Genomic DNA, 24,227 nt, shown 5'->3' on the forward strand with positions numbered 1-24,227 from the left:
CATGATGTGCAGGAAGTGAGAACAATCACTGGCCTCAGAGTGATTCTCAGGAGGAACTCGGCTACAAACTCATTTCAAAAAAGAAGTGGGAACAGAAAGCAGTCACATATTTTAAACCACAGCCTTTAGTGTTTATTTCACTTTTTTACAAATATTTTGACCTTGTTTACCTTCCATTGGGTCAAATGTTTATACCCTGGGAAAATCAGAACTGAAAACCCTAAAGGAATTGTAAAAAACTCCATTTATTTTTGAGAATTTCCTGCAGTCAAGTTGCTGCTACAATGGCTTTGACTCACCAAGCTTGATTTGATTTTATGTTTAAAAAATGTGCATTTCTAAACCATAGAACCGTTTCCACGCACACATATATGAATACGGCTGCTGGAAGATCACGTGATTTATAAGAATCAGTCGCCGAGAAAGAGAAAGTGAAAGCAGCTGCTGCTGCAACACCTGATGCCCTTCATGACTCCGCCTTCAGAAACATAGTAACCGAAAGGACAAGATTTCAGTTGAAACTTCTCTACGCTCCGCTTGCAGCTGCCCAGAACTCACTGCTGTCAGTAAGTAGATGACAAACTTTCATTATTTCCAATTTGAATCAACTTGCTATTAAAATGTATTCGCGCCCATCTAGTGACGCGTCACCATGTTGTTTCACTGACAGATGAACTGATTCACATTTAAATGTAAGTTACAGAATTGAACATTTTAACGCCTCATTGACGTCATGAAAATATTCAACCTTCCCTTCAGAAACCGGGTTTAGTTGAATATTTATTGAGCAGAACATAGTTTTTTTTTTTTGTTTGTTTCTTTTGTATTTTTAAGTAAGATGGAACCCAGAAACCTTACAGAGAAATCTTTATTTCAAAACTGAAAGCTTCAGTGACAGAAGTAGTTTGATGCACAAAAAGGGTCTTAGAGTGACAGTTACTGCGAAACCCTGACTCAAATCTGCAGCTTTGAAATTTTACTGGATGCAAATAAAAGTGAAACTAAACTGCAGTTTGTTAGTTAGAGAACTCATAAAATAATTCATAGTTCTGCTCATCTTCCAGATCAGAGTTCAAAACAGGACAGTTACTGAATGTTGAGCGGTGGGACCATACTGAAAATCTCAATTTTTCATTCATTGGATCAAATCTAATTACATTCTGCGATGACCTTAGAAAAAAAATCCTGGAAGATCAGAACTAAAAGAGATCCATAAATCGGTGCATCTCTGAAAATGTACTGGCATTATTTTTCACAAACATTTTGATTTATCAGGAATTTTTATGACTTGGAGAGAAAAACAGTCCATCTTGACTGTTGCAGCACTTATTAGTCCAGCTTATCCAGGATGCAGCAGCTGGACCAGCAGACATGACCTCTCACCCTTTTGATCGACTTCCTGTGCATCACAGAATTCATTTTAAAATCCTAATGTTGGCTTATCAATGCATAAACAGTCTTATTCCTGAAAAATGTTAAACTTTCTGAAGATGATAGTTTGGTAGTTTTAAAAGAGTTCCATAATACAAATTTAAGCAATATGAAACGTTTTTCTCAATACTGAAAATATACAACAGGTTTTCACTCAATTGTAGTTTTTTTTTTTGTTTGTTTGTTTTTAATCATTTTTGAGGAGTCTGAAATTTTGGCCAAAATCTATTTATTTTTTCTTCAAAAGAGCATAACACATAACTTCAGATACATTTTGTTTAATTGAAATTTTGATATTCCAGATTATTACTATTTATGCATCAAAGCTTTATATGATTTTTGTTTAACTCATGCTGTTGGTTGATGCGTTTGTGGTACAAAACATGGTTGGAGTTTTTAGTTTTTAGGTATTTATCTAAAAGAAAGGAGAGAAAGAAATGTTAATTTTCAGTTTTGAGCCAATCAAGAAATCATTTGACAAATCTGATCTTTTGCAGATTGACTGGTGCATGTTACCTTTTTTTATTTTAGCTGAGGTATCATAACATCTAAAGTCAAATAAAAGTTATTGTCTTCTGCCAATCTTAGATGGCCACTCAATACACAGCTGAAGATGTTTAAACTGCAATGCTTGAAACAATGTATTTACCTTTATTCAGTGTTCTGTGAATAGTTGTAATATTATACCTTTACTGCAACTCATATCCTCTCAAATTGAATGAACAATGTTATTGGATATCATCATTCACATGACAGAATGAAGAAATTAACCACTCAAAAGTTTATAATTGTTGAAATACCAAAACCAAAAGTAAAACACAAAGAGCAGCAGGTGACATGACAAACAGGATCCACTGTGTGAGCAGTGATTTGTTCCTGCCAGTTTTCAACAGACAAAGTTGTTTTTATAGTAACATCTGAGATTTTCTGTTTATCTTCCTTTGTTGCAGATCACCTATGTTTCACTGGAAGATCACAGAATACATTCATGCTCTGCCCTCCTATCAGAACTTTGTGTTGAGCCCAGTTCACACTGAAGCTCCATGGAGCCTCAGAGAGGACCTGGCTGCCGATGAGCGAGTGGGAGAGAACCTATGATGGAGAGCCTGCTTGTGAAAACAGACGAAACCGGTGCAGTGGGCGGTCAGGAAGAGGATTTTCCATTCTAGGATGGTCAGAGACAGCCTGGACAGAACGTCTGATCAGAACCAAAAACCGGAGCCAGCAGCTGAGCCACAGAGTCCGAGACAGAACCCAGAGGAGTCCGATCGACCCGAACCGACAGCAGAAAAACTTAACACAGAAAACAAGGACCCTGCAGGATCAAAGCTAGACTTTCTGCTCTGGTGCAAGCTCAAATTGGAGGAGGAGCCTGAGTCCTGGAGGCTGGTCAGTGTGCAGGTTGATTTCTGTACAGCAGCTATGTGCTTTATTACTGCTGAGTGTTTAGACCAACAATATAAAGGAACAAGTGAAATCAAGAGAAAGGAACAGTTCACTTAGCAGGTTTTCATTTATTTATGCTGTATAACAAAAGGGTATTACTATACATATATAGTAATGATCAATTCCGTATCATTATTAAGGAGTGTCAGTGTTTCAGCTGCTAAAAATGAGGGAAAATACTTTGTTTAATGTCACGGTTCCCACATGGTCTCTGAAAGTACAAAGTGTTTGAGTCTCCAGGTCTGATGAGAAGATAGAAAACAAGTTTGGAAAAAATTCACATTTCAAGCCCTTAATATGTATTAATTTAATTCAATGCAATTAAAAAAACCCACTTTCTTAATCCCGTAAGGAAATTACTTTTTCCAAAAGGCAAAAAATGTGACTCTTTGGAGAAGCAGTGTGATATTTTAAGTCATATTTTGTAAAAATGCCTGAAGCCCATTTGAGAAATCATTGGATTTTAAGTCTAGAAAACAAAAATATGAAATCTGTTATAGTTCCCAAATGATTGATTCATTATTTATGTATCTCACAGAAAAACCTACAGCTGTCAGGTGAATATGACAGAGAAAATCTATTTCCTTCAAGAATGAATAGAAACATGCAAGACACCAAACGATATATTTAATATGTGACTGTACATGCAAAAACATTTAGTGAAATAGTAACAGGAATAATTTAACAGTATTGATGCTTTTTGTTGCAGTTGCTGAAATGTTTCTTAACACATTTTTATGTGGGAGGATCTTTATTCGAAAGCTTCCAACGTTTATCAGAGTGAACTTCAAACCTGATCACAGAAACTTTTATCTGCAAACCTTTTAGACCCATTTAGAAAATACTGTTACTGTATTGTTTTATGGTCATCAGCTGCAGAGAGGCTCTCAAAACAAACTATAAAAATAAAACGGAAAGCTTCACAGAATTCAAGAACTCACAGAACTTGAAGGACAATGTGACGGAAGAAATCAAAGTTTTTTCAACAAGTTTCTGTTAATGTTTAAAAGACATATCTCAGATTTCAGTTTGGTAGATCAGCATTCCTCATGGCTACTTTTATTGTTCTTACAAAGAGAAAGTAATACGCATGTCTGAAGAAGAAGCTGAATGGAACAAAAATATGATAATAGGGTAAAGATTATTTCATTTCAAATGTCTGAGCAATAACAGAAACTTTGAGAAGTCACAGCAACAATCAGAAATACTTTAAATGAAAAATAGTTAATTGCTGGAGCTCACAAACAGACTTTTTTTTTTGTTGCATTTTGCAAATATATTGGACAATAAAACAACTCTCTGAAAATATAAAAATACCTACAAATATTTCTTGAGTTTTACATAGAATAATGTAAGAATAATTTGTATTTCTCTTTTAAATTGATAATTGTTCTGCACCTACATGCTTCAGATCATCAAATAATGACAATGTCAATAAATACAAACCACAGATTTCAAAGAATAATTTCATCTATTGTTGAAGAAAAGCTGTCCAAACCAACATAGCCCTATGTTAAAAAGTGTCTGTCTTCACACCCTCGCAAAATGATTTACAGTGGTTTTGGTTCAGCTTCACCAGCAGCACCCAAACACAGAGTATTTCAAAAGCTGCCAATACTTCGATGGTACCTCCCTGGCAACATGAAGTAGACTAAAAGGTCTAAAAAGAAAACATTATGGGACAATCTGAAGAATTCAAGAACATCTGAAAAGCAAAGTATCAATCTGGAAAGGATTGCAAAGCCTTTTCTAAAGCTTTGAGACATCACGAGGAGAGTCGTTCTCCATTGGTGGATAAAGACCGACCAAAATTACTCCACGAGGAAATCTTGGAATCATCCAGAACACAGAACAATATCCAAAGCACTGCAGGTCTCACTTGCCTCTGTTAAAGTCAGAGTTTATCATTCATCAATAAGAAAGAGACCAGGCCAAAATGGGATCCATGACCCAAACCACTGAGAACCAACAGGAACACAAACGTCCATCTCACATTTGCCAAAAAACATCTTGATGATCCACAAATATTTCTGGTAAAATATTTTGCGGACTGAAAAGACAGAAGTGGAGCTTTTTGAAAGCTCATCATCCAGTTTCGTCTAACACTGCAGTTCTGTAACCAAACATCTTGACAATCAAACATTGTCAAGATGTTTGGTGATGTGGAGCTTCTCTGCTCCAGATCCACTGCTCTGCTGCTGCAGCGGATCTGTTTTTGTGCGGTGACCGTCAGGTTCAAATGCGCAGCAACAGAAAACATGCAAACAAACAAAAAGATGCAAACAAAGGAAATGCAGCAAACAAAAAAAGACTCAAACAAAAGGAGGGCATAAACAAAAGGCTCCTTCACTGTCCACTTTTAAAGCTCGTCTTAAAACCCATTTATTTTACTTGGCTTTCAACACCAGCGGGATCTAGTTTTAAATTGTGTTTTTGTTTTTAAACTGTAAGTTTTTATTTTATTTTTATTATGTTGTGTTTTAATGTACAGCACTTTGTAACAGCTGTGGTTGTTTTAAAGTGCTTTTTAAATGAAGTTGGTTTGGTTTGAACTTGATTGAATTGTTTCTTTTGCTCTGCTGTAGCCAGAGACTGGAGAAGATGCTGACAGCTTGCCCACACACATCCGTCCATTCACCAGCTTTGCAGAGTATCGTCTGGTCAAACTCACCTACCTACAGCTACAGGAAAGCGGTTTCTACTGGGGGCCCATGACCATGGAGGAAGCACACCAAAGACTCACTCACGCAGCTCTGGGAACTTTCCTTCTCAGGTAGCATCAGAGCTTCATTTCACTTCTTATTCCTGGTTTTGCTGCTTTTATTCAGATGAGTCTGGGGGATACCATGAGCTGAGGAGCACTGATGCTTCATACGTTTTTTAATTATTTTAAACTACTAGTGTCCATTCATCTTCCATTTGTTGACTGATTTTTATTTTGTTGAGTTTTTTTCTACTATTTTAGGGAATTCATATTTTCCTGAGCAGGTAAATATGCTTCAGTGTCATTTGAACTGAGCTTCATGCCACATATTGACCAAAAAAGCAGTAAATAATTATTATTTATAAATATAATTACACACTCGATAAGCTAACACCAACCTATGGTAGAAAGTAAGCTTTTTTTTGTTTCAAAATTTGCACAGATCATTTTGTAGAGTGGTCCTTACTTCCAGTTTGTAAAATATTTTTAGTGAAAAGTTTTCTCTAGACTGTAGCATCACATTACAGTGCCAGGGTTTCCCCCAGTGTATCAGCACCCGCTAGGGTAAGTGTTGCTTGTTTTTGTATTTCTAAAAAAGAAAAGAAGAAATCACAACTTAAATTTTTTTCTTAAATAAGCCAGTCTGCAAGCATCACTGGCAGGGCAGAATCATTCCTGAAAAATGGGTTTATAGTTGGTGAATTGAACACCAATTCACCAACCCCCGAGTTTTTGCCTCAGCAACCACCAGAGCCTCTTCATGACCTGTTCATACCAATATATCACACCGCCGCCCCGCGCGCTGTTGTACCTGGATCTCTGAAGTTTACCTGGGCATGGATCCCACGCCTCCTTTCACTCAAACTGGACACAGGTTCACCTCTATGGACATTTATATCAACCCCCTCATGTTGAGAACTCATCTTTCTCCAAAGACTCATGTTTCTTTGGAGAATTCTTCATCTCAAGTTTAAAAGCCACCTCATTTGCTCTGCTTAGTTCAGTGGTTCTTAACCTGGGTTCGATCGAACCCCAGGGGTTTGATGAGTCGGTCTCAGGGGTTCGGCGGAGCCTCTGCACCTGTAAAGACACACTTGTGTAAAGTCGTGATGACGCCCCGCTTTGCCTCACTTGCTGCAGAGGATCACGTTACATTGCTTAGCCAATCAGAGCTGCGGAGGAGCCCTGATTGAAGGAGATCCACTCAGCATGGATTTGAACTTTTGTCTTTAATTACTTCAGCAAAACTCACAGTGTTTACCAAATCCTACAGTCTAAATCTGCTCCTTAGTCGCATCTTTTTGGGGTTGTTACTGCCTCTAGTGGTGTGGGGTGGTAACACAACTAATATAATTACATTACTAAATCAGAATTCCGCAAATTATTTTGTGTGTCGGGAGGGGGGGTTTGGAATAAGAAGGATTCGGTGAATGCACATATGAAACTGGGGGGTTCGGTACCTCAAAAAAGGTTAAGAACCACTGGCTTAGTTGAATGTGAAGTGCATATTTGGCCTTTAGTTGCGCGTATAGAGGTGCGTGTTGAGCATGCATTGAGGATGATTTATCTTACTGAACAAAGAACTATGTGTCGGATTGTGGAATCTGCACATAATGGTGCAGCTGCTGCACCATTATGTGCAGCGTGTGACACACTGGCCAGCGAGTAACTCTGTGTGTTGATAAAGCTCATGTACGTGTTCTTCAGTAGACAATGCATTAGTGAACCAGTGGTTCAGCCCATGGAGGACATGTCGCCTAGCCCTAGCCCGTAGTCACACAGAACTCTGGTTTTAGTCTCTGTGGCGCTTATTAAATGCTCAATAGACACAAAATGGAAGATCTAGTAAAGGCACATGAATTAAATATCCCATTTGTCCCACTGTATTCAGCGCAGCGGATTTAACTCATCATGCAGGGCCGGTCCAATGCTATTTGAAGCCTTGAGCAGAATAGATTTAGGGGCTCCTCTGCTACTAAGAATATCAGCACCATGAACAGCATTTCAACATGGATTTAGTGAAATCTGGGAGACTGGGCCTAGTTTAATTGGCCAACCTTACAAACAATCAGTGATAATTGTAGTTTCCTGAGATATATTTGTGAACAAACAGAGATCAAACTCACAGCATCACATTGCAGCTTTGGTAACAAAACTATCTAACTATGAATATTATTCTTTTAACTTTTACAAAGTAAATTAGCCAGCTCCTTAAACTATTAAATTTAAATGTTAAGCAATTTTAAATCTTTTAATTTATCTATGCTGGAACCATTAAATGAAATTTAATGGTATTCTCAATAAACAAATATTAAATTTCTATGTCTGTAGTCTGTGTTAAAATGTTAGGAGTTATGTGGCCCCTGAAGGCCTGGGGGGATTCATTTACACCATGGGCCTGTTTTAAATGCGATCAGCATTATATCATGTTTTCAGATCCACTAACTGATGACTTAATTTGTATTTATCAGAATTGCAAATAATTGATACTTATTTTTTTATTTGTTGTTTTTAAGGCTCTATAGTTGTGGGTTTAACCCTTGTGTCCAGAAATGGGGTCCAACCGACCCCACACACATAAAACTTGTATTATTTTCCATTGTCCTCTACGTTTGGCTCAGTCCTCGCATGCACAAGGGATAAGTATTGTTGGCAATGACTTCCAGTAAAATAGTTACCCAGTAACACTTTACATTTTCTGTCAACTTAGCATCTTTTAACACAAAAACATGGTGGACCGCCTTCACGACTGACTGAATTGCTACAGCTATTTGACAAAAGTTTTTCTTTTAATTATTTTTACAAATCCATCCATCCATTTTCTTCCGCTTATCCGGGGTCGGGTTGCGAGGGCAGCATCCTAAGAAGGGAGGCCCAGACTTCCCTCTCCCCATCCACTTCTTCCAGCTCCTCCGGGGGAATCCCAAGGCGTTCCCAGGCCAGCCAAGAGACATATGCCCCTTTTCCACCGGCCAACCCGGCTCGGCTCGGCCCGGCCCGGCCCGGCTCTGTTTCGGAGTGACCACGTTTCCACCGCCCTTCTCGGCTCTGTAGCAGGGTACCGCCTCCTGGTGGCGGGGGGGTGTAGCGCCCCGCCTCCAGGCTCTGAGCTGTGCTTCGTTACATGCGAGTTGTTGTTTTTCTGATACAAAAAAAGAAGAGAGAGCTGAGCTAATTTTTTTATAGCCTGATTGCATTTTTCTGAGACGTCAAGAAAATGTGACAGTGGGAGGAATACTGCGATATGGTGAGGAGGAGCTGATCTCCGCCCTGCAGCGGGAGGAAAGCAGGTGGCTCAGACGGCTCAGGTAAGCTAACGATGATTTTTGTATTAAACTACGATAAAACTTGTAATAGTGCCGAATATACATGAGCTAATGTTAGTCAGGGTGTTGCAAATAATTAAAAAATGTCAGAATTAATTCATAATATATTCCAATGTGTTTTCATGTTGGCAAACTGCCACAGCAGACCATCGTGGTTCTTCCTGCAGCCTTTGGGTTGTAGGATCTCATCATGTCCGTCTTCCTGCCAGTCGGTGTTGACCTTCAGGATGTCCAGAGACCTCCACCTTTCTGGAGCAGCAATCACATGAGCTCAATATGCTGATCAAACATTTCTGATAAAAAAAAAGTGTGTCTGATGTTCTTACAGAGTTGAAGTGCATTGACAATCTGTTGTTTTTAACTTCTCAATACGTTTAATTATGATTCACCTGATGTCCAAGTTATACTGAGAACAAATAAATCTTTATTGCTTCTAATCTGACTGGTTCCTCTTCCATGATTTCACATTTTGAACTCTAAGAGTTAAAAGTTTAAACTCAGTCTTAATTATAATTAAGGTTACAGGTTTTGGACACATTTTCTCACTTTCTTAAATTGAAGATTTTGCAGGAAGACAGATAAACAGTGAGTGGATAGAATGATGATTATAAACTAGAAACTAACAAACATGATTTGTATTTTGGGTTCTTGTTAATAGCTGCCCTGATGATAATGTCAAAATGTTTGGTTTGCTGAATAATGTATTCAGTTTTGGATGGCTTCGTTGGTAATCTACAATGTTAAGTTCAATGAAATATTTATATAATGTAATGTTATTTTCACTCTGGCTAAAGCTCCTCACATTTTGGGAGGATTGTATTAGGAGCTTGTTATAAACTACAGTAAGTACAATAATGTGTGGAGTGAGCAGAAATAAAGAGACTTTGTTCACTGAGACACAACAACTTTAATTTTTCTTTTGTTTGTCTCAACTCTCCTTGTTGCTCTGCCATCTCTGCTGGTAGCTGCTTCCTGCTGAAGGATCCAGGTGTTCTGATGGTTCTCCATCATGTCAGCCAGTTTGCTCTCCTTCTGCTCCCTGGTAATCAGCTTATAGCACTTAAATGTAGATGAATAACAGTCACTAATGTGGACGTTACATACACATAAGGAATTATTTAAAACAGACATGTTGCTATATATATATATATATATATATATATAATGTACACATACAACACTTTTTTTTTTACCATCCAGCCCGAATTATAAATAACTGGAATAGTTCTGCAAATTAAAGACAAAATGTAATTACTTGTAAGTTTTAGACCTATGCAGACATACAGCCATGGATAAAATACCACTATCATTTCTTCATGTTTATTGTTCATTCTACAATTAATAATTCATAACAAATTGATTAAGAACTGATATCTAGCCATTTTACAATAGGATGTCATATGACATTTTTTATTATCTCACAATGGGGGAAACTCAGATGCAACAGCAAAATGAGAAACAATTGAAGCTCGTAGATTCACACAAACATAAACAAATGATGGTAACATGCTGTACAATATTGAGTTATTTATTACTGTAATGTGCAACTGAGTGTCTTCAGAAAATGCGCATGTTGTGTTTGAGTAATAAAAATACAGCAGGCTTTGTGTTTTAAATGTCGTCCATGACTGTATGTATGCAACCTTAAATGTAGTAACAACCAGACGGATATATCTACAAACTGCTCACCTGGCTGGACAGCAGCAGCGGCGTTAGCTGCGTCTGAGTCGGTGTTCACCGAGGGGCTCCGAAGCGGCTAACGAGGCTTTCCATTCTCTCCACTACGGTCAGAAAAGCGACTCATTCCTTACGCTCCATCGAGCTGCCGCTGAATATTGAAATCCGAAGCAAAGAAAAAAGCCGGCATCTTTTAGTTCACGGCTTGTTTGTATCTTCCATCACTTCCGTGTTGCAGCGAGTTTCAAACGTTGCGCCTTCATTTTTCTTCTCTCTTCGCCTCGCTCTTCTGACCACGCCCTGAGCCAATCAGTGAACAGCAGCGAAGCTTGCGTCACCTACCAAACCCGGGCTGGCCCTGCTGACCCTGCTCTGAAGCAGGACCCAAAAAAGCAGCGCCAGCCCCGTTGAAAAGGCCGGTGGGAACACAAGGAAAGCGAGCCGAGCCGAACCGGGCGGGCCGGTGGAAAAGGGGCAATAGTCCCTCCAGCGTGTCCTGGGTCTTCCCCGAGGCCTCCTCCCGGTGGGACGTGCCCGGAACACCTTACCAGGGAGGCGTCCAGGAGGCATCCTGACCAGATGCCTGAGCCACCTCAACTGGCTCCTCTCGACGTGGAGGTACCCATCAGCTGCCTCTGTAGTCCCACAGGCCAAAAAGGCCCGGTAGGACTCCTTCAGCTTGACAGCATCCCTCACCGAAGGTGTCCACCAACGGGTTCGAGGGTTGCCGCTGCGACAGGCACAGACAATCTTACGGCCGCAGCTCTGATAAGCCGCCTCAGCAATGGAGGCAAGGAACATGGTCCACTCAGACTCAATGTCCCCCACCTCCCCCGGAACGTGTTCGAAGTTCTGCCGGAGATGAGAGTTAAAGCTCCGTCTCACAGGGGACTCCGCCAGACGTTCCCAGCAGACCCTCACTACACGTTTGGGCCTGCCAGGTCTGACCGGCTTCCTCCCCCACCACCGGAGCCAACTCGTCACCAGGTAGTGGTCAGTGGACAGCTCGTCACCTCTCTTCACCCGAGTGTCCAAGACAACGGCCGCAGATCTGATAAAATGATGACAAAATCGATCATCGAACTGCGGCCTGGGGCATCCTGGTGCCAAGTGCACATATGGACACCCTTATGCTTGAACATGGTGTTCGTGATGGACAATCCGTGACAAGCACAGAAGTCCAGCAACAGAACACCACTCGAGTTCAGATTTGGGGGGCCGTTCCTCCCAACCACGCCTCTCCAGGTCTCACTGTCATTGCCCACGTGAGTGTTGAAGTCCCCCAGTAGAACAAGGGAGTCCCCAGGAGGGGCACTCTCCAGTACCCCCTCTAAGGACTCCAAGAAGGGTGGGTAATCTGAACTGTTGTTCGGCCCGTAAGCACAAACAACAGTCAGAACCCGTCCCCCCACCCATAGGCGGAGGGAGGCTACCCTCTCGTTCACCGGGGTGAACCCCAACGTACAGGCGCCCAGATGGGGGGCAACAAGTATGCCCACTCCAGCCCGGCGCCTCTCACCGTGGACAACTCCAGAGTGGAAGTACGTCCAGCCCCTCTCAAGGAGACTGGTTCCAGAACCAGAGCCATGCGTTGAGGTGAGGCCGACTATTTCTAGCCGGAACCTCTCAGCCTCGTACACTAGCTCCGGTTCCTTCCCCACCAGAGAGGTGATGTTCCACGTCCCAAGAGCCAGCTTCTGCAGCCGAGGATCAGACCGCCAGGGTCCCCTCCCTCGGCTGCCGCCCGTAACACAATGCACCCGACCCCTTTGGCCCCTCGGACAGGTGGTGAGCCCATCGGAAGGGGGACCCACGTCTCCTCTTCGGGCTGAGCCCGGCCGGGCTCTGTGGGTAAAAGCCCGGCCACCAGGCGCTCGCCATCGTGCCCCACCTCCAGGTCTGGCTCCAGAGTGGGGCCCCTGTGACCCGCGTCCGGGCGAGGGAACGGTAGATCCAAAGTTCGTCTCCATCATAAGGGGTCAAATAAAATATTAAATCAATTAGAATCGCAGATTATTGTCATGATTTTTAGCTCTTTAAACTGCTTTTCTTTTTATCCACACACATTGAAACATTGACATTATCAATTAACAGACTGAACTGAATTGAACACGCAGTAGGAAATTTGAACATAGTGTTGTCAATATGTTAAAATATTGAATCAGTTTAATCACACTAATGCTGTGACTAATTACTGTGCTTAATTTTGTAAGCTTGAAATGTAAAAATGCACATTTTCATAAACGTTTAAGGAAATGTTTTATTGTCTAAAACCAATCTCACATTTCCAGGTTTTCATACTCAGGACAGTTTAGAGGCAGTTGTTTCATTTAAAAAACAGCTGCTTAGAAATATTAACTACAAACTGGTTGTGCTTCTGTGGGAGGATAATTCGTCATTACAATAAGCTAACTACATACCAGCTTGGTTTTATCCAAACATGCGCCATCGGTCTGACTTTCTTCGCTCATCTTTTCTCTTGTGTTTGTGGCTCTGCATTGCTGACCACAGCAGACCATGTGACACGCTGCTTTGAGCCAAGTAACCGGGAGAGGCTTCTAGGGAATGTGACTAACCTGCATTGTGTAACGTTTATGTGTTAAGGTTTTTAGAATAATAAGTGTTGTTATGGAAATTTCATTATCAAGCAATGAGAATCTGTTTCAATAAGAGAAAGATGAATCTTTGTCTTTAAGTTTCTTTATTCGAAGGCAAAAGCGTCTCACTGAGCGCAGTCAGTAGAAGAGGCCTGAACAACACACATCACATCGTTATATAGTCCCAGCAAGACAAAGACCCTCCCAAAGTCTGATGTTATCTCTACTGCCAGATGGACCACAGAGACACCCTGACCCCTCCTCATGAACTATCCCTCACCTCTTGGAGGAGATGATTTTATGGCAGGAAAGAGAACTGATAAGGATTTCAGGAGGAACTTCTAACACTTTGTCAGTTCATGGGTTCAGGTCAAACAGGGTATAAACTACATCCCACACATCAGTCCTTTAAGACAATCATCAGATCAAGCATTTTACCCAAGATGTCTTCAGGTCTCTTCTGCTATCACAGCTGTAGAAACATCTAAACATTATCTGCAAACTTATTTATTGGACAAACACATTTTGCAGAAATACAAAAACAAATCAGATATTATCAGTAAATAAATGGTAAAAAGTATCATCAGTTCCTTCAAGAATGAAATAAGACTGAAAACGAAATGTTGTATTACAGTGTCAATGCTTTAACATTAACAGCCTTACAGAAAACATAATTTATGACCCACAAACTTCTGAAGGAACTCTGCATTCACTGGTCACTTTATTAGGTGCACCACTTTAGTTTGACCTCCTTTTGCCTTCAGAACAGCATCAGTTGACTCACAGGCCTTCTGTCAGACTGTGGTCAGACGACTGGACAGGTCATTCTCTGTGAACTTGAGACATGGTTCTGAGTAAAATCCCATCTGATCTGATCATGACTAGGTTCACTTAAATCACTTAATTCCCTTTTTCTCTCTCACTTTGATGTTCACCTTAGACTTCAGTGATCTGTCTGCACCACGTCTGGATGTTTAATGCATTGAACTGCTGCCATGGGATCTGCTGGTATATGCAGTTTGTGTTGACAAGCAATTAAACACAGGGCTGTTTCTCGAAAGTAGGATTCAGAAATTCAGGATGAGGGATAAAGCCGGGCTTGGCATAGCATCACCAGATCATCCTGTCTTTATCCGTTTCAGACCAAACGAGGTTCATGGGGTGCAGCTATGTCAAGCCAGGCTTAAGTAATCCAGGTGAATGTGCATCAATACATTTCTTCAGTAGACCATGAGAAAATGAAACTGATGCTACAATAGCAAACGATGGCAGATCGATTGAATCCGTAATTAGCCCAAAATATACACTTTCAAAAAAACGTCATAATCGTACCTGTCATTTGCTCAAATAAAAAACTTTAACCCAAGAAGTGAACAGTGGAAGCCAATATAATGTTAAACTGACATTATCTTTCTAATATTTATACAGAACAATCATAACAGGTCAAAACAGGTCAAGATTAAATATAAGAATATTTTGCAGTATCTTGGAAGTATTCAAAACAATTAATAGTTTGTATTGGTGGACATGTTTTTTTGTTTAAAAGCATAAAATACTATTTACTGTTTAGCATGTTCCAGCTCTGTCATCAAGTAGACTGATATGCGCAGAGTGACAAGACAGTCCTTGTTTCCACAGGGACAGTGGCCAGCCCCATGTTTTCTTCACTCTCAGCTACCAAAGCGAAGACGGCCCCACCAGCGTCCGTGTCCAGCTGAACAACCTGCTCTTCAGCCTGCATGGCAGCCAAAAAACTTTCCCTTCGCTGTTCGCTCTGCTCGCCTTCTACACCAGCTCCCCCTGTAGGCTGACTGAGCCCTACCGCAGGCAGCGGCCTGAGCGCCTAAACCAGATGTGCAGGAGAGCTCTGGTACGAACCTACGGTGCCGAAAGTATATGCACCTCACCTGGACTCAGCCCTGATGTTAAGGCTTACGTCAGTGCGTACCCGTACTGTACATAGACAAACCTGTGGATGCCTTTTACTGCATTTAAATGTCATTTATTAAGTTAAAAACTGTGTATTTGTTGTTTTTGTATTTTGCTGGAGACAATTTGGTACCACATGTAATGAGAAAACAGATTGAAAGTGTTTTATTCATGACTTACAACATTATTGTATGCTTGACAGTTCAATCATCTCCATTTAATCAGACTGTTCTTGTTAGTAAAATTTAAAGGAAGTCAAAACAAGGCAGACAAATCATTTCAGACATTTTTTACCTTTAATATGACATCTATCCTGTGCTTCACCAGAAGAAGAGAAAACCTCTGGCTAAGTCCAAACCTGAGTCTGATTTACCCCTCAGAAGCCAACAAATTTGGAGTTTCATTTTCACAGCAGAACTTCACAGGTTAAAGGTCATATGGTGGAGAAGGTTGTCAAATTGTTTATATTGTTCTCATCGTTTTTGCATCATAAAATCCAGACATTTTAACATGGATGTGAATCTTTAGCTGCGCTGTTTTGAAATCCTGAGGCAAATGAGTAAACTTTTAATACAAGATGTTTCAGGTAGCATCCTGCCTAAAACGTCTTCAGGCAACATGTTGCAAAACTGTACCTCATCTTGCTATTATGTGGAGAAACTGAGACATGCCATTGCTGCAAGTGTCTTTATAGTTAATAACATTTGATCTGTGAACAATAACGTCATCTGTGGTATGCTTTGTATTTTATTTCAGGAAAACAAGAACATAATTTTCAAAGCATCTCATGGTGAATTACATAATTGCCATGAGTAAGCGACATGTTACAAATTAAGAAATGAATATCTTTTCTGTCTCATGCAGCGTTTTCATTCCGTCTCATACAGAATGGACAGAAAAATGCTTCTCTCCATTTTTGTGGACATGAATGCCTCATTTGAATTAAGGCATTTTCAAAAACATTACTTTGTTTTTTGGCCGTTTTATTTTTCTGTTTTGATCTGTTTATCTTTCAGTGTTGAATTTTGTTCCAGTCTGCATTTGTTTTGTATGTTATCTTATGCACAAATCAAACAGTTATGCACTGAACCCAAAGATTGCACTTTGGTTGTTCTAGTTGGAGACATTAGATTTAGTTTTACTAATGTGTGCAATTTTAAAACTAATTCAAAACTTGAATTAATTTGTCTTGCTCTTGTGTCTGTAAAAATGCATATATTGGTACAAATCCAGCTATCTATCGCACAATCTTTTCTAAAGGCTTTTCCATTTTTTTTGACAAATGAAGTTGTTATTTTGGCTAATTTCCTATATCATTGCAACCATATTTATTTTAGGTCATTCTAATTATAATTTTATGTTCATATGAAGCCTAGGCGTAAATTCAAACTGCCCAACCAAAGATGTCATCATGTGCCTCGATTCCAACCTGTTGGTGATGGTCTCCTCCAATCATCAAGTGTCGCTCCCTTGATCAGGTCCAGCTGTTCATCGGTTTCCGCTCGTTGGCTGAGCTTCAAGCAAGCTGCTGCTCAACCTCGTCATGGCCTTACGATTTCTTGTGTCCTTGCTCTTTCGTGGAATTACCAGACTTTTTCTCCTTTTTATCCAGGCTTGAAAAAGCTCCCGTTGCACAGTTGGCACGGATTTCTGCTCTTACCAGGTCAATCTCACTCAGATCCAGGATAATCTATCCCTAATTGCTCTTGTTGCACCTTTGCATCTCGGGATCCCCTCCAGTCGTCTTCAGCAGCATGCGAACCTTCAACCTCAGCGGGACTCTCCTTCCTCCGATCCAGTTTCAAATTTCCCATAGTAGCCTTTCAGCCTAAACGTGAAGATGTGCCCCCCTTCAGCACTTTTCAACAGTTCTCCTTCTTATCGCTGATGTTCGGCTCCTCCCTACTGAAAAAAAAATTTCTTTAGTATATTTTAAACCTACTCACATTTGTGAAAGTACATTTTAAGTATACTAAGTATTAAGTGTACTACCTATAAAAATATATGAAGTATACTAAAAGTATACTTGTACAAATTTTGAAATTATAACTTTAAGTATACTTAAATATAATTGTACCAAAATACACTAAGTGAACAAAATATGTATTTGCCCAAGTGTAAATGTGCACTTGCTCAAGTGTATATTTAAAAGATATTTAAAATATCTGTCAAAGATATTTTGTGTATATTTTAAAATATATGCTGAAAATAGAATATTTTAAAATTCACTTAACGCTTACGGTACTTTAAATTATTAATTTCAGTATGTTTTAAATTACATCTCAGTGTATATTTTAGGCTAAAAAAGTATGCCTTTTAGGTGCCTTAATAATCTTTTATTATTTTTGTTAAAACGGCAAAGCATTAAAAAAAATAATCCTAATAGTGGAACTTGTTTTAATGTTGTTTAACAAATAATGTATTCATGCCTCAACATATCAAACATTGACAGTTTAGTGACAGAGGCTCTACAACAAAAACAATATTTGTCCTTAAAACTAAATGTAGCAGATTTCTGCAATTTTACATCTCTCCAAATATGATCTGTTGTTTTCAGATTTTTTAACTAAAACACGGAAGCTGTCTTTACCCAATCCATTTTCAGATATACTTAGTTTGTTTTGAAAAGCTCCATAAAAAGAAAAGAAGCCATGCGCCAGAGAAGATAACAGACGCTGTTCAAATTCGCCATTCTTACTCACAGAATATTGCCTTAAAAATAGTGAGAGTCTTGATAATAGTTAGTAGTCTTGGTAAATTCAAGCTTGTGACATCCTAGTCCGAGTTAGACGACAACACAACTGGAAAAGAACAGGATGGAAATGAAATGTGTGTCACAAGAGGAAGGGTTGAAGGCTGCTAACATGTTGCTACCTGGTGGTAAGTTTGCTTTAAAGTGCTAATTATTTTCCATCCATCTATTTTCTTACACCCTTGTCCCTTAATGGGGTTGGGAGGGTTGCTGGTGCCTCTCCAGCTAACGTTCCGGGTGAGAGGCGGGGTCACCCTGGACAGGTCGCCAGTCTGTCGCAGGGCAACACAGAGACACACAACCATGCACACACACTCTCACACCTAGGGGCAATTTAGAGAGGCCAATTAACCTGACAGTCATGTTTTTGGACTGTGGGAGGAAACCGGAGTACCTGGAGAAAACCCACCATGCACAGGGAGAACATGGAGACTCCATGCAGAAAGACCGGGGCCGGGAATCGAACCCAGAACCTTCTTGCTGCAAGGCAACAGCTCTACCAACTGCGCCACTGTGCAACCCAATTATCTTCAATTATCTTCGTTTAATTATAAACAGTGCAGTAAAGATGTAAACAAACTTACGTTGGTTTCAGAAATAATTATTTTATCAATTTTATTGTGACTTTCATGATTATTACTATAACAATCATTCATGTTATAACTGCATGGAGGCTGTTTGTTGCGACTTATACTTTAATTCATAAACTAACCTGGTTTTAATTAAGCTCCATAAGACAGAGAGACTTTGATATTGTGAGGTTGTTGTTCTAACTCGTTCATCAGTGATTTTATCTTCAACATATTTTTGCAGTCTAAGCAAATGAAGATGAAAGAGGAAGCCAGAGAAATCAGGTGTTAGGAAACTAAAGACTTTCTGTCTCAGAAGAAGCTCCACCAGGTCACCAACCAGCTCTGAAGATGAACCTCCACATCGTCTTCATGATGTAAGTTTGTTTTTTCAATGAGGAGCTAGCTACATTTTCAACAACAAAAACTGCTGTGTTACCAACACCAAGTGCTTAATTAACATGATTTGATTTAAAGATAACTGGACAGAATTTATTCTCCTTGTTAATCTAACATTTATCTTTCTTTTTTTTAATTTGTTGTTGGTTTTCAGGGCCCTGTGATGGACTGGTGACCTGTCCAGGGTGAACCCTGCCTCTCATCTGATGGCTGCTGGAGATGGGCACCACCAGCCCCCCTCACCACCCTGCAAGATCAGTGTGTTCAGATCATGGATGGAAGGATTTTAAGGTAGTTTGTCTCCTTAAGTCCACATTTAAAACAGCTTCATAGTTAAGGCTAACATCAACTGATTCTATGACATTGCTGACTATTTTTTTCTACTTCTAACATAAACAGGCAAAGAAAACATCCAGAAATGTTTTTCCACCCCAGGCATCCGGTCTCAATCATCATCACTTCTGATGATGTCACATACATAGCGAGTCCACAACGTCATAAAATTGTATTATTTTTTTATTTGCCATTTTTCTGTTCTCTTTAAAATACAATGCTTTCTCTGTTTAATTGCTCTATTGTTCTTTTTTGTAGGTTCCTGTAAGGTGCAGTGAACGGGAATGTTCTGTCATTGATCCTCTGTTCTTAGGAAGGAGAAATGTCAGTTTGTCTGCAGTAATACTGCAATACTGTGACATTGTATTAAAACAATACTGTCCTTGGTGAAATAGTTTTCACATTTCCTCTAAAGTGTACCTATCGTTTTATTGTGCTGATTTTCATAATTTTGTTGTTTGTAAACTTTGAATGTATTGACAATTTGTACAATTTTCTTATAGTATAATGGCTCTTGAAAAAATGTTGGTAAGACTTTATTTGACAGGTTGTGCATAAGACTGATATACTGTCATAAACATGACATAACTCCTGTTAGGAACATACCAACAGTGTCATGAAGTGTCATTCAGTAAATAATGACAATTTTAATGAGAATTTGCTTTAAAAATTGGATGAAAGATTTTATGTTATGTTTATGACAGTGTCATGTTAGTCTTATGCACGCCCCATATATTACCACACCCCAAAATGGTAATATATTGAAAGCACAATGTAATTGTGTGTGTATGAAGCATGTAATGTACAAAGTGGCAAAGAAGAATAATAAAAGACATTAAGTAACTAAAAAGTGTACTTCATTAGCAATAATAAGCAAAAAATGTAATTGCAGCATAATGTAATCACACTACTAATATATTAAATATGTATTTACAATATACTTAGAATACATTCTAAGTATATGTTAAATCTAATTCAATCACTAAAATAGTACACTCTAAATATACTAATCAAGCACGCTTTTGGTACATAAAAATAAGTACACTTAAAGTACACCAAGTGTCCAAAAAAAAGTATGCTTAGTACACTTTAAGTAGTGCTTAAGTACTACTTAAATACTACTTAAGTACACTAAGCACAAAATTAGTATTTCAAAAAAGTCACACTTTAAATGTGACTAATTCTAAGTATACTTGAAATATACTCAAGTACGTTAAAATTTACCATACTTGGTACACAAATTTTTCACCAGGGTATATCATTTATGTATAAAATAAAGAACTTTGGTCCCAATTCTGAGCCCTGGGGAACACCACAAACAATGTCCAAGCACGAGGACTGGAAATCACCCAATTGCACAAATTGTTGCTTGTTTCTGAGATAACTTGTCATCCAGTGCAAAACTACTCCTCTTAGACCATGGCGCTTGAGTTTCTCAATGAGTATTTCATGATCAGTTGTATCAAATGCTTTTTTTAAGTCAATAAATTCCCCAATAACAGGTTTCTTTTTATCTAGTGAACTGTTAGCCTCTATTAATTGAAGAACTGCCATTGCTGTGGATCTATGGGACCTAAATCCATACTGACTCTCAGCGAGTAGTTGGTGTTTATTAATGAATCTTTCCAATCTGGCAACAAATATTTTTTCCAAAATTTTGGAGAATTCTGTAAGTAAAGAAACAGGCCTGTAATTTATAAAATTATGTCTATTCCCAGATTTATATAGTGGGATGACTTTTGCAATTTTCATTTTTTGTGGAAAGGTACCAGTTTGACTTGACAGATTACAGATATATGTTAGCGACTGAATAATTTCCACAATCATCTTCTTTATTATTATTACAGTCAGTTGACCTTTTATTATTACTACATTTATTTACTATATCTGTATTTTCTTTTCCTTTCACTGCTGTGAGAACCATGGAATCTGGATTTCTACTAACTAATGTGTCATTTAGTGTTTCATAAACTGTGGGCTCTGGGATTTCTTCAGCCAATTTAGACCCCACACTTACAAAATATTCATTAAAATTATGAACTATCTCTATGCTATTAAGGTTTTTATCATTGTTTTCAAAGTGTTGAGGAAAGCTAGTGTGCCTGATGACACTGTTTAAAATATTCCAGACACCTTTAACATTATTTTTGTTTATATTCAACTGTTTGCTATAATAATCTTGTTTTGCTATCCGTAAAATGGCAATTAATTTCTTCTTATATTTCTTGTATTTATTTTCAGCCTCAATTGATCTATGCTTCATGAAGTCTCTGTAGTTTGTTCTTTTTCTACAGGTATTTTGCGGTGTCTTTGTGATCCATGGAGTTTCTGAATGTTTATTTTTATGAATAAACTTTGTATTGGGACAATTACAAATAATGATTTAAAAATATTCAGAAAATTATCATATCCTTTATCAATGTGATTTTCTTTCAATACTGATTCCAAGTTTTGTTTAGATGATTCATCTTTAAATGCTTTTATAGATTCTTCCGTTCTTAATCTTTTAGAAATTGGATTACTTTTACTCTTATCTTTCATGTGGCAGTTGTCAAACAAAAATAGGTAAATGATCACTAATATCATTTACTAATAATCCACTTATTGTATTATGTATCAAATTTGTAAATATGTTATCTATTAATGTTGTGCTGTTAGATGTGATTCTGATAAGTCTTGTAATTGGAGGAAAATGGCTCAGACTGCATGTAGTATTAATAAACTCTTCAGTCGATTTGTGATTGTTTACATTCAGCAGATCAATATTAAAGTCCCCACAGATAAAATAGTTCTTTGGAGTTGGAGTTGTGTAGGTTTTCTCAAACCATTCTGTAAAGAGGTCCATATTAGAACCAGGACCCCTGTAAATACAACCAACAACTAACATTTTTTTTCATATATATTTCAACTTTTATGCACTCAAAATGATCTTTAACCACATTAGTCATGTTTTCAATTAGATTATATCTAAGGCTGCTGTCCACATACAGCTACTCCTCCACCCCTTCTCTATTAATATAATTGAATTAATAACTATCTAGTTCAAAATCAGCTCCCTTCTGAGAATTAAGCTAGGTTTCAGAAATAGTTATGACACTGAAAGGTTGATTAAATTGGTTTAAACAGTCTTTCATGTGGTTAAAATTCACATATAAGCTTCTACTGTTGAAATGTATAATGGAGAATTTATTGTCTGCTTTAACTGTCGAGTTGTATTGCTGAGTACAGTAGTAGCAACAGTTGTTCACAATGTTATAGACGAAGTTATTTTCTAGATCCAAATCCTTTTCTTGACTTTTGTATCCAGTGTAGTCAAATGTTTTCAGGTCTTAATGTTATGTCCATAGTCGACGAAGACAATGTATTGTTTAATTGACACATGGTGATTGAGTATCATGTGCGATCACCTGGGTTCCCAGTCATCATTCATAGCTTTCACATGTATTTGTCCCAAACAACCAGAACTTTTGCCTCCTCCGGAGCTCCGTTCAGTTGGATAAAGACCTTACAATTTGTTGTCCATGTTGACTGGATCTTTTTCTGCTTTCTCAGAAACCGGGCCTTTCTGGCAATATCAGCATTCTTCTTCATGCTTCCAGTGTGCCACAGTCCACCTCTATCCCCTTGGTCCGGAGGAAAGAAGCCATCTGTTTCTCTGTGGAGTCAACGCTTCAACTGACGGTTCACCAGCAGGACTGGGTGCAGCCACTGCATTGGCATACGAACAGGGCTTGACTCTAAGTCCGGTGATGATCACATCATTTATCCTACTGTATTGCTCCAAATTGGCCTCTCGGTTCTCCAATACAGCGATCCATTTATCCTTTGGTATTTCTGCATGTAAGAAGTCTCAACGACTTCACTTCTTTTACCAAAAAGATCCAAAATGTTTTTTGACAGACCCTTATAGCTGCCATGTCCTCAGAAAGAAAGACCAGGGATTTCTTAATGTCATCAAGATCCTCCGATGCTTGAGTATTTTTAGTCCCATTCTCTTACAATTCCACTTTTAGTCTTGATGTTTGCTTGCTTAGTTTCTTTTAAAATTATATTTACAAGAAAGAGTGCACACAGAACAAGTCACATCATCATGAGGAAGAGGAAGCAGGAACCATTAGGTTTCATTTTTGTGAATGAAATGGAAATTACACTAATTTGCAACTTTAATTTTTAAAAAAAGGTAAGGTGAGTTTGTTTTGTGCAACATTGGTGATACATAAGGCAGTGGAACAAATTTTACAGGAAAACAAATGTACAGGAAAGTAAAATAATAATTTAATGGACAAAAATTGGGAAAAACAATCTTCAGCATTTCAGATAAAGAAAAATTAATTAAAAGGAATCAATAGCTTATCTAATAAATCAACTAATAAAATTAACTTGTTTCAGGAAAGTTGCAGTGAGGAATTGTTTCCAATTGTTTAATGAAGCCACTGGTTTCTGCACATCTCACCACTTTGAGCTATTTTACTACAAATGTTCACAGACTTCCTTTGAAGTCTGAAGATTAGGGTCAAGCAACCATGGATGAATGGATGGATATGATGTCCATTCACATAGACATCAATACTAGACGCCTCATGGAGCGCCGAGTCGTACGTAACAGCGTCCGCCATCTTCTATGTGGCAGCAGGGCGATCGGAGCTCCGTAAGTCCTGTGCTGTGTGTTTCAACCGTTTTACGAAACAAACTGGATTTGTTGGCATTACCTTCCCCAGGTAAGGATGAAAGATCAGAATTACTTGATTTACAGCCAGAAATTCGCTTCTAAACAGCTGAAAAATATTTCCTATGTAGCTTTATTGGCCCGAAGTAGTGTTATTACGCAATAGTCAGCCACATCCCTACCTCCTCTCAGACTTCTACTGACTGACTACTGACCAGCTCTTCATCTAACGAGTCCGTGAAGCCTCTACCTCCTGAGTATTACTACAGATGATAATGTAGAGGGTATTCTGTTTAAGCTGGAAGCGAGAAAGATGCGTCTAGACTCTAACTACCTTCAAATCCTGAAATTATGACCTTTTACAGTTAATGGGCCAGACATCTAAGTAGCCCATAGTT

General features: G+C 38.8%; 1 protein-coding gene and 3 long non-coding RNA genes across 4 annotated transcripts in view; 3 read left to right on the plus strand and 1 right to left on the minus strand.

Annotated features, from left to right (window-relative positions):
* On the plus strand, positions 1-16,289 carry socs1b (suppressor of cytokine signaling 1b). Its single transcript, XM_081606720.1, has 4 exons — positions 1-566; positions 2,382-2,820; positions 5,463-5,650; positions 14,820-16,289. The coding sequence occupies exons 2-4, from the start codon at positions 2,602-2,604 to the stop codon at positions 15,142-15,144; spliced, it is 732 nt and encodes a 243-aa protein (XP_081462846.1). The 5' UTR covers positions 1-566; positions 2,382-2,601; the 3' UTR covers positions 15,145-16,289.
* On the plus strand, positions 5,658-9,344 carry LOC145551646 (uncharacterized). Its single transcript, XR_014087530.1, has 2 exons — positions 5,658-8,889; positions 9,053-9,344. It is a non-coding gene; the product is annotated as an uncharacterized LOC145551646 (long non-coding RNA).
* The window catches only part of LOC145551610 (uncharacterized), a 20,229-nt gene continuing 11,839 nt past the window's right edge, over positions 15,838-24,227 (minus strand). The window contains exon 3 of the long non-coding RNA XR_014087484.1: positions 15,838-17,015. This is a non-coding gene — a long non-coding RNA (uncharacterized LOC145551610). The remainder of the gene's footprint in view (positions 17,016-24,227) is intronic.
* LOC145551616 (uncharacterized) lies at positions 17,971-20,579 on the plus strand. The gene is made up of 4 exons (XR_014087492.1): positions 17,971-17,990; positions 18,676-18,808; positions 18,985-19,121; positions 19,230-20,579. It is a non-coding gene; the product is annotated as an uncharacterized LOC145551616 (long non-coding RNA).

The sequence above is a fragment of the Poecilia reticulata genome, chromosome 1 (assembly GCF_904066995.2).
Source record: "Poecilia reticulata chromosome 1, P_reticulata-male-v2, whole genome shotgun sequence".
Lineage (NCBI taxonomy): Eukaryota > Metazoa > Chordata > Actinopteri > Cyprinodontiformes > Poeciliidae > Poecilia > Poecilia reticulata.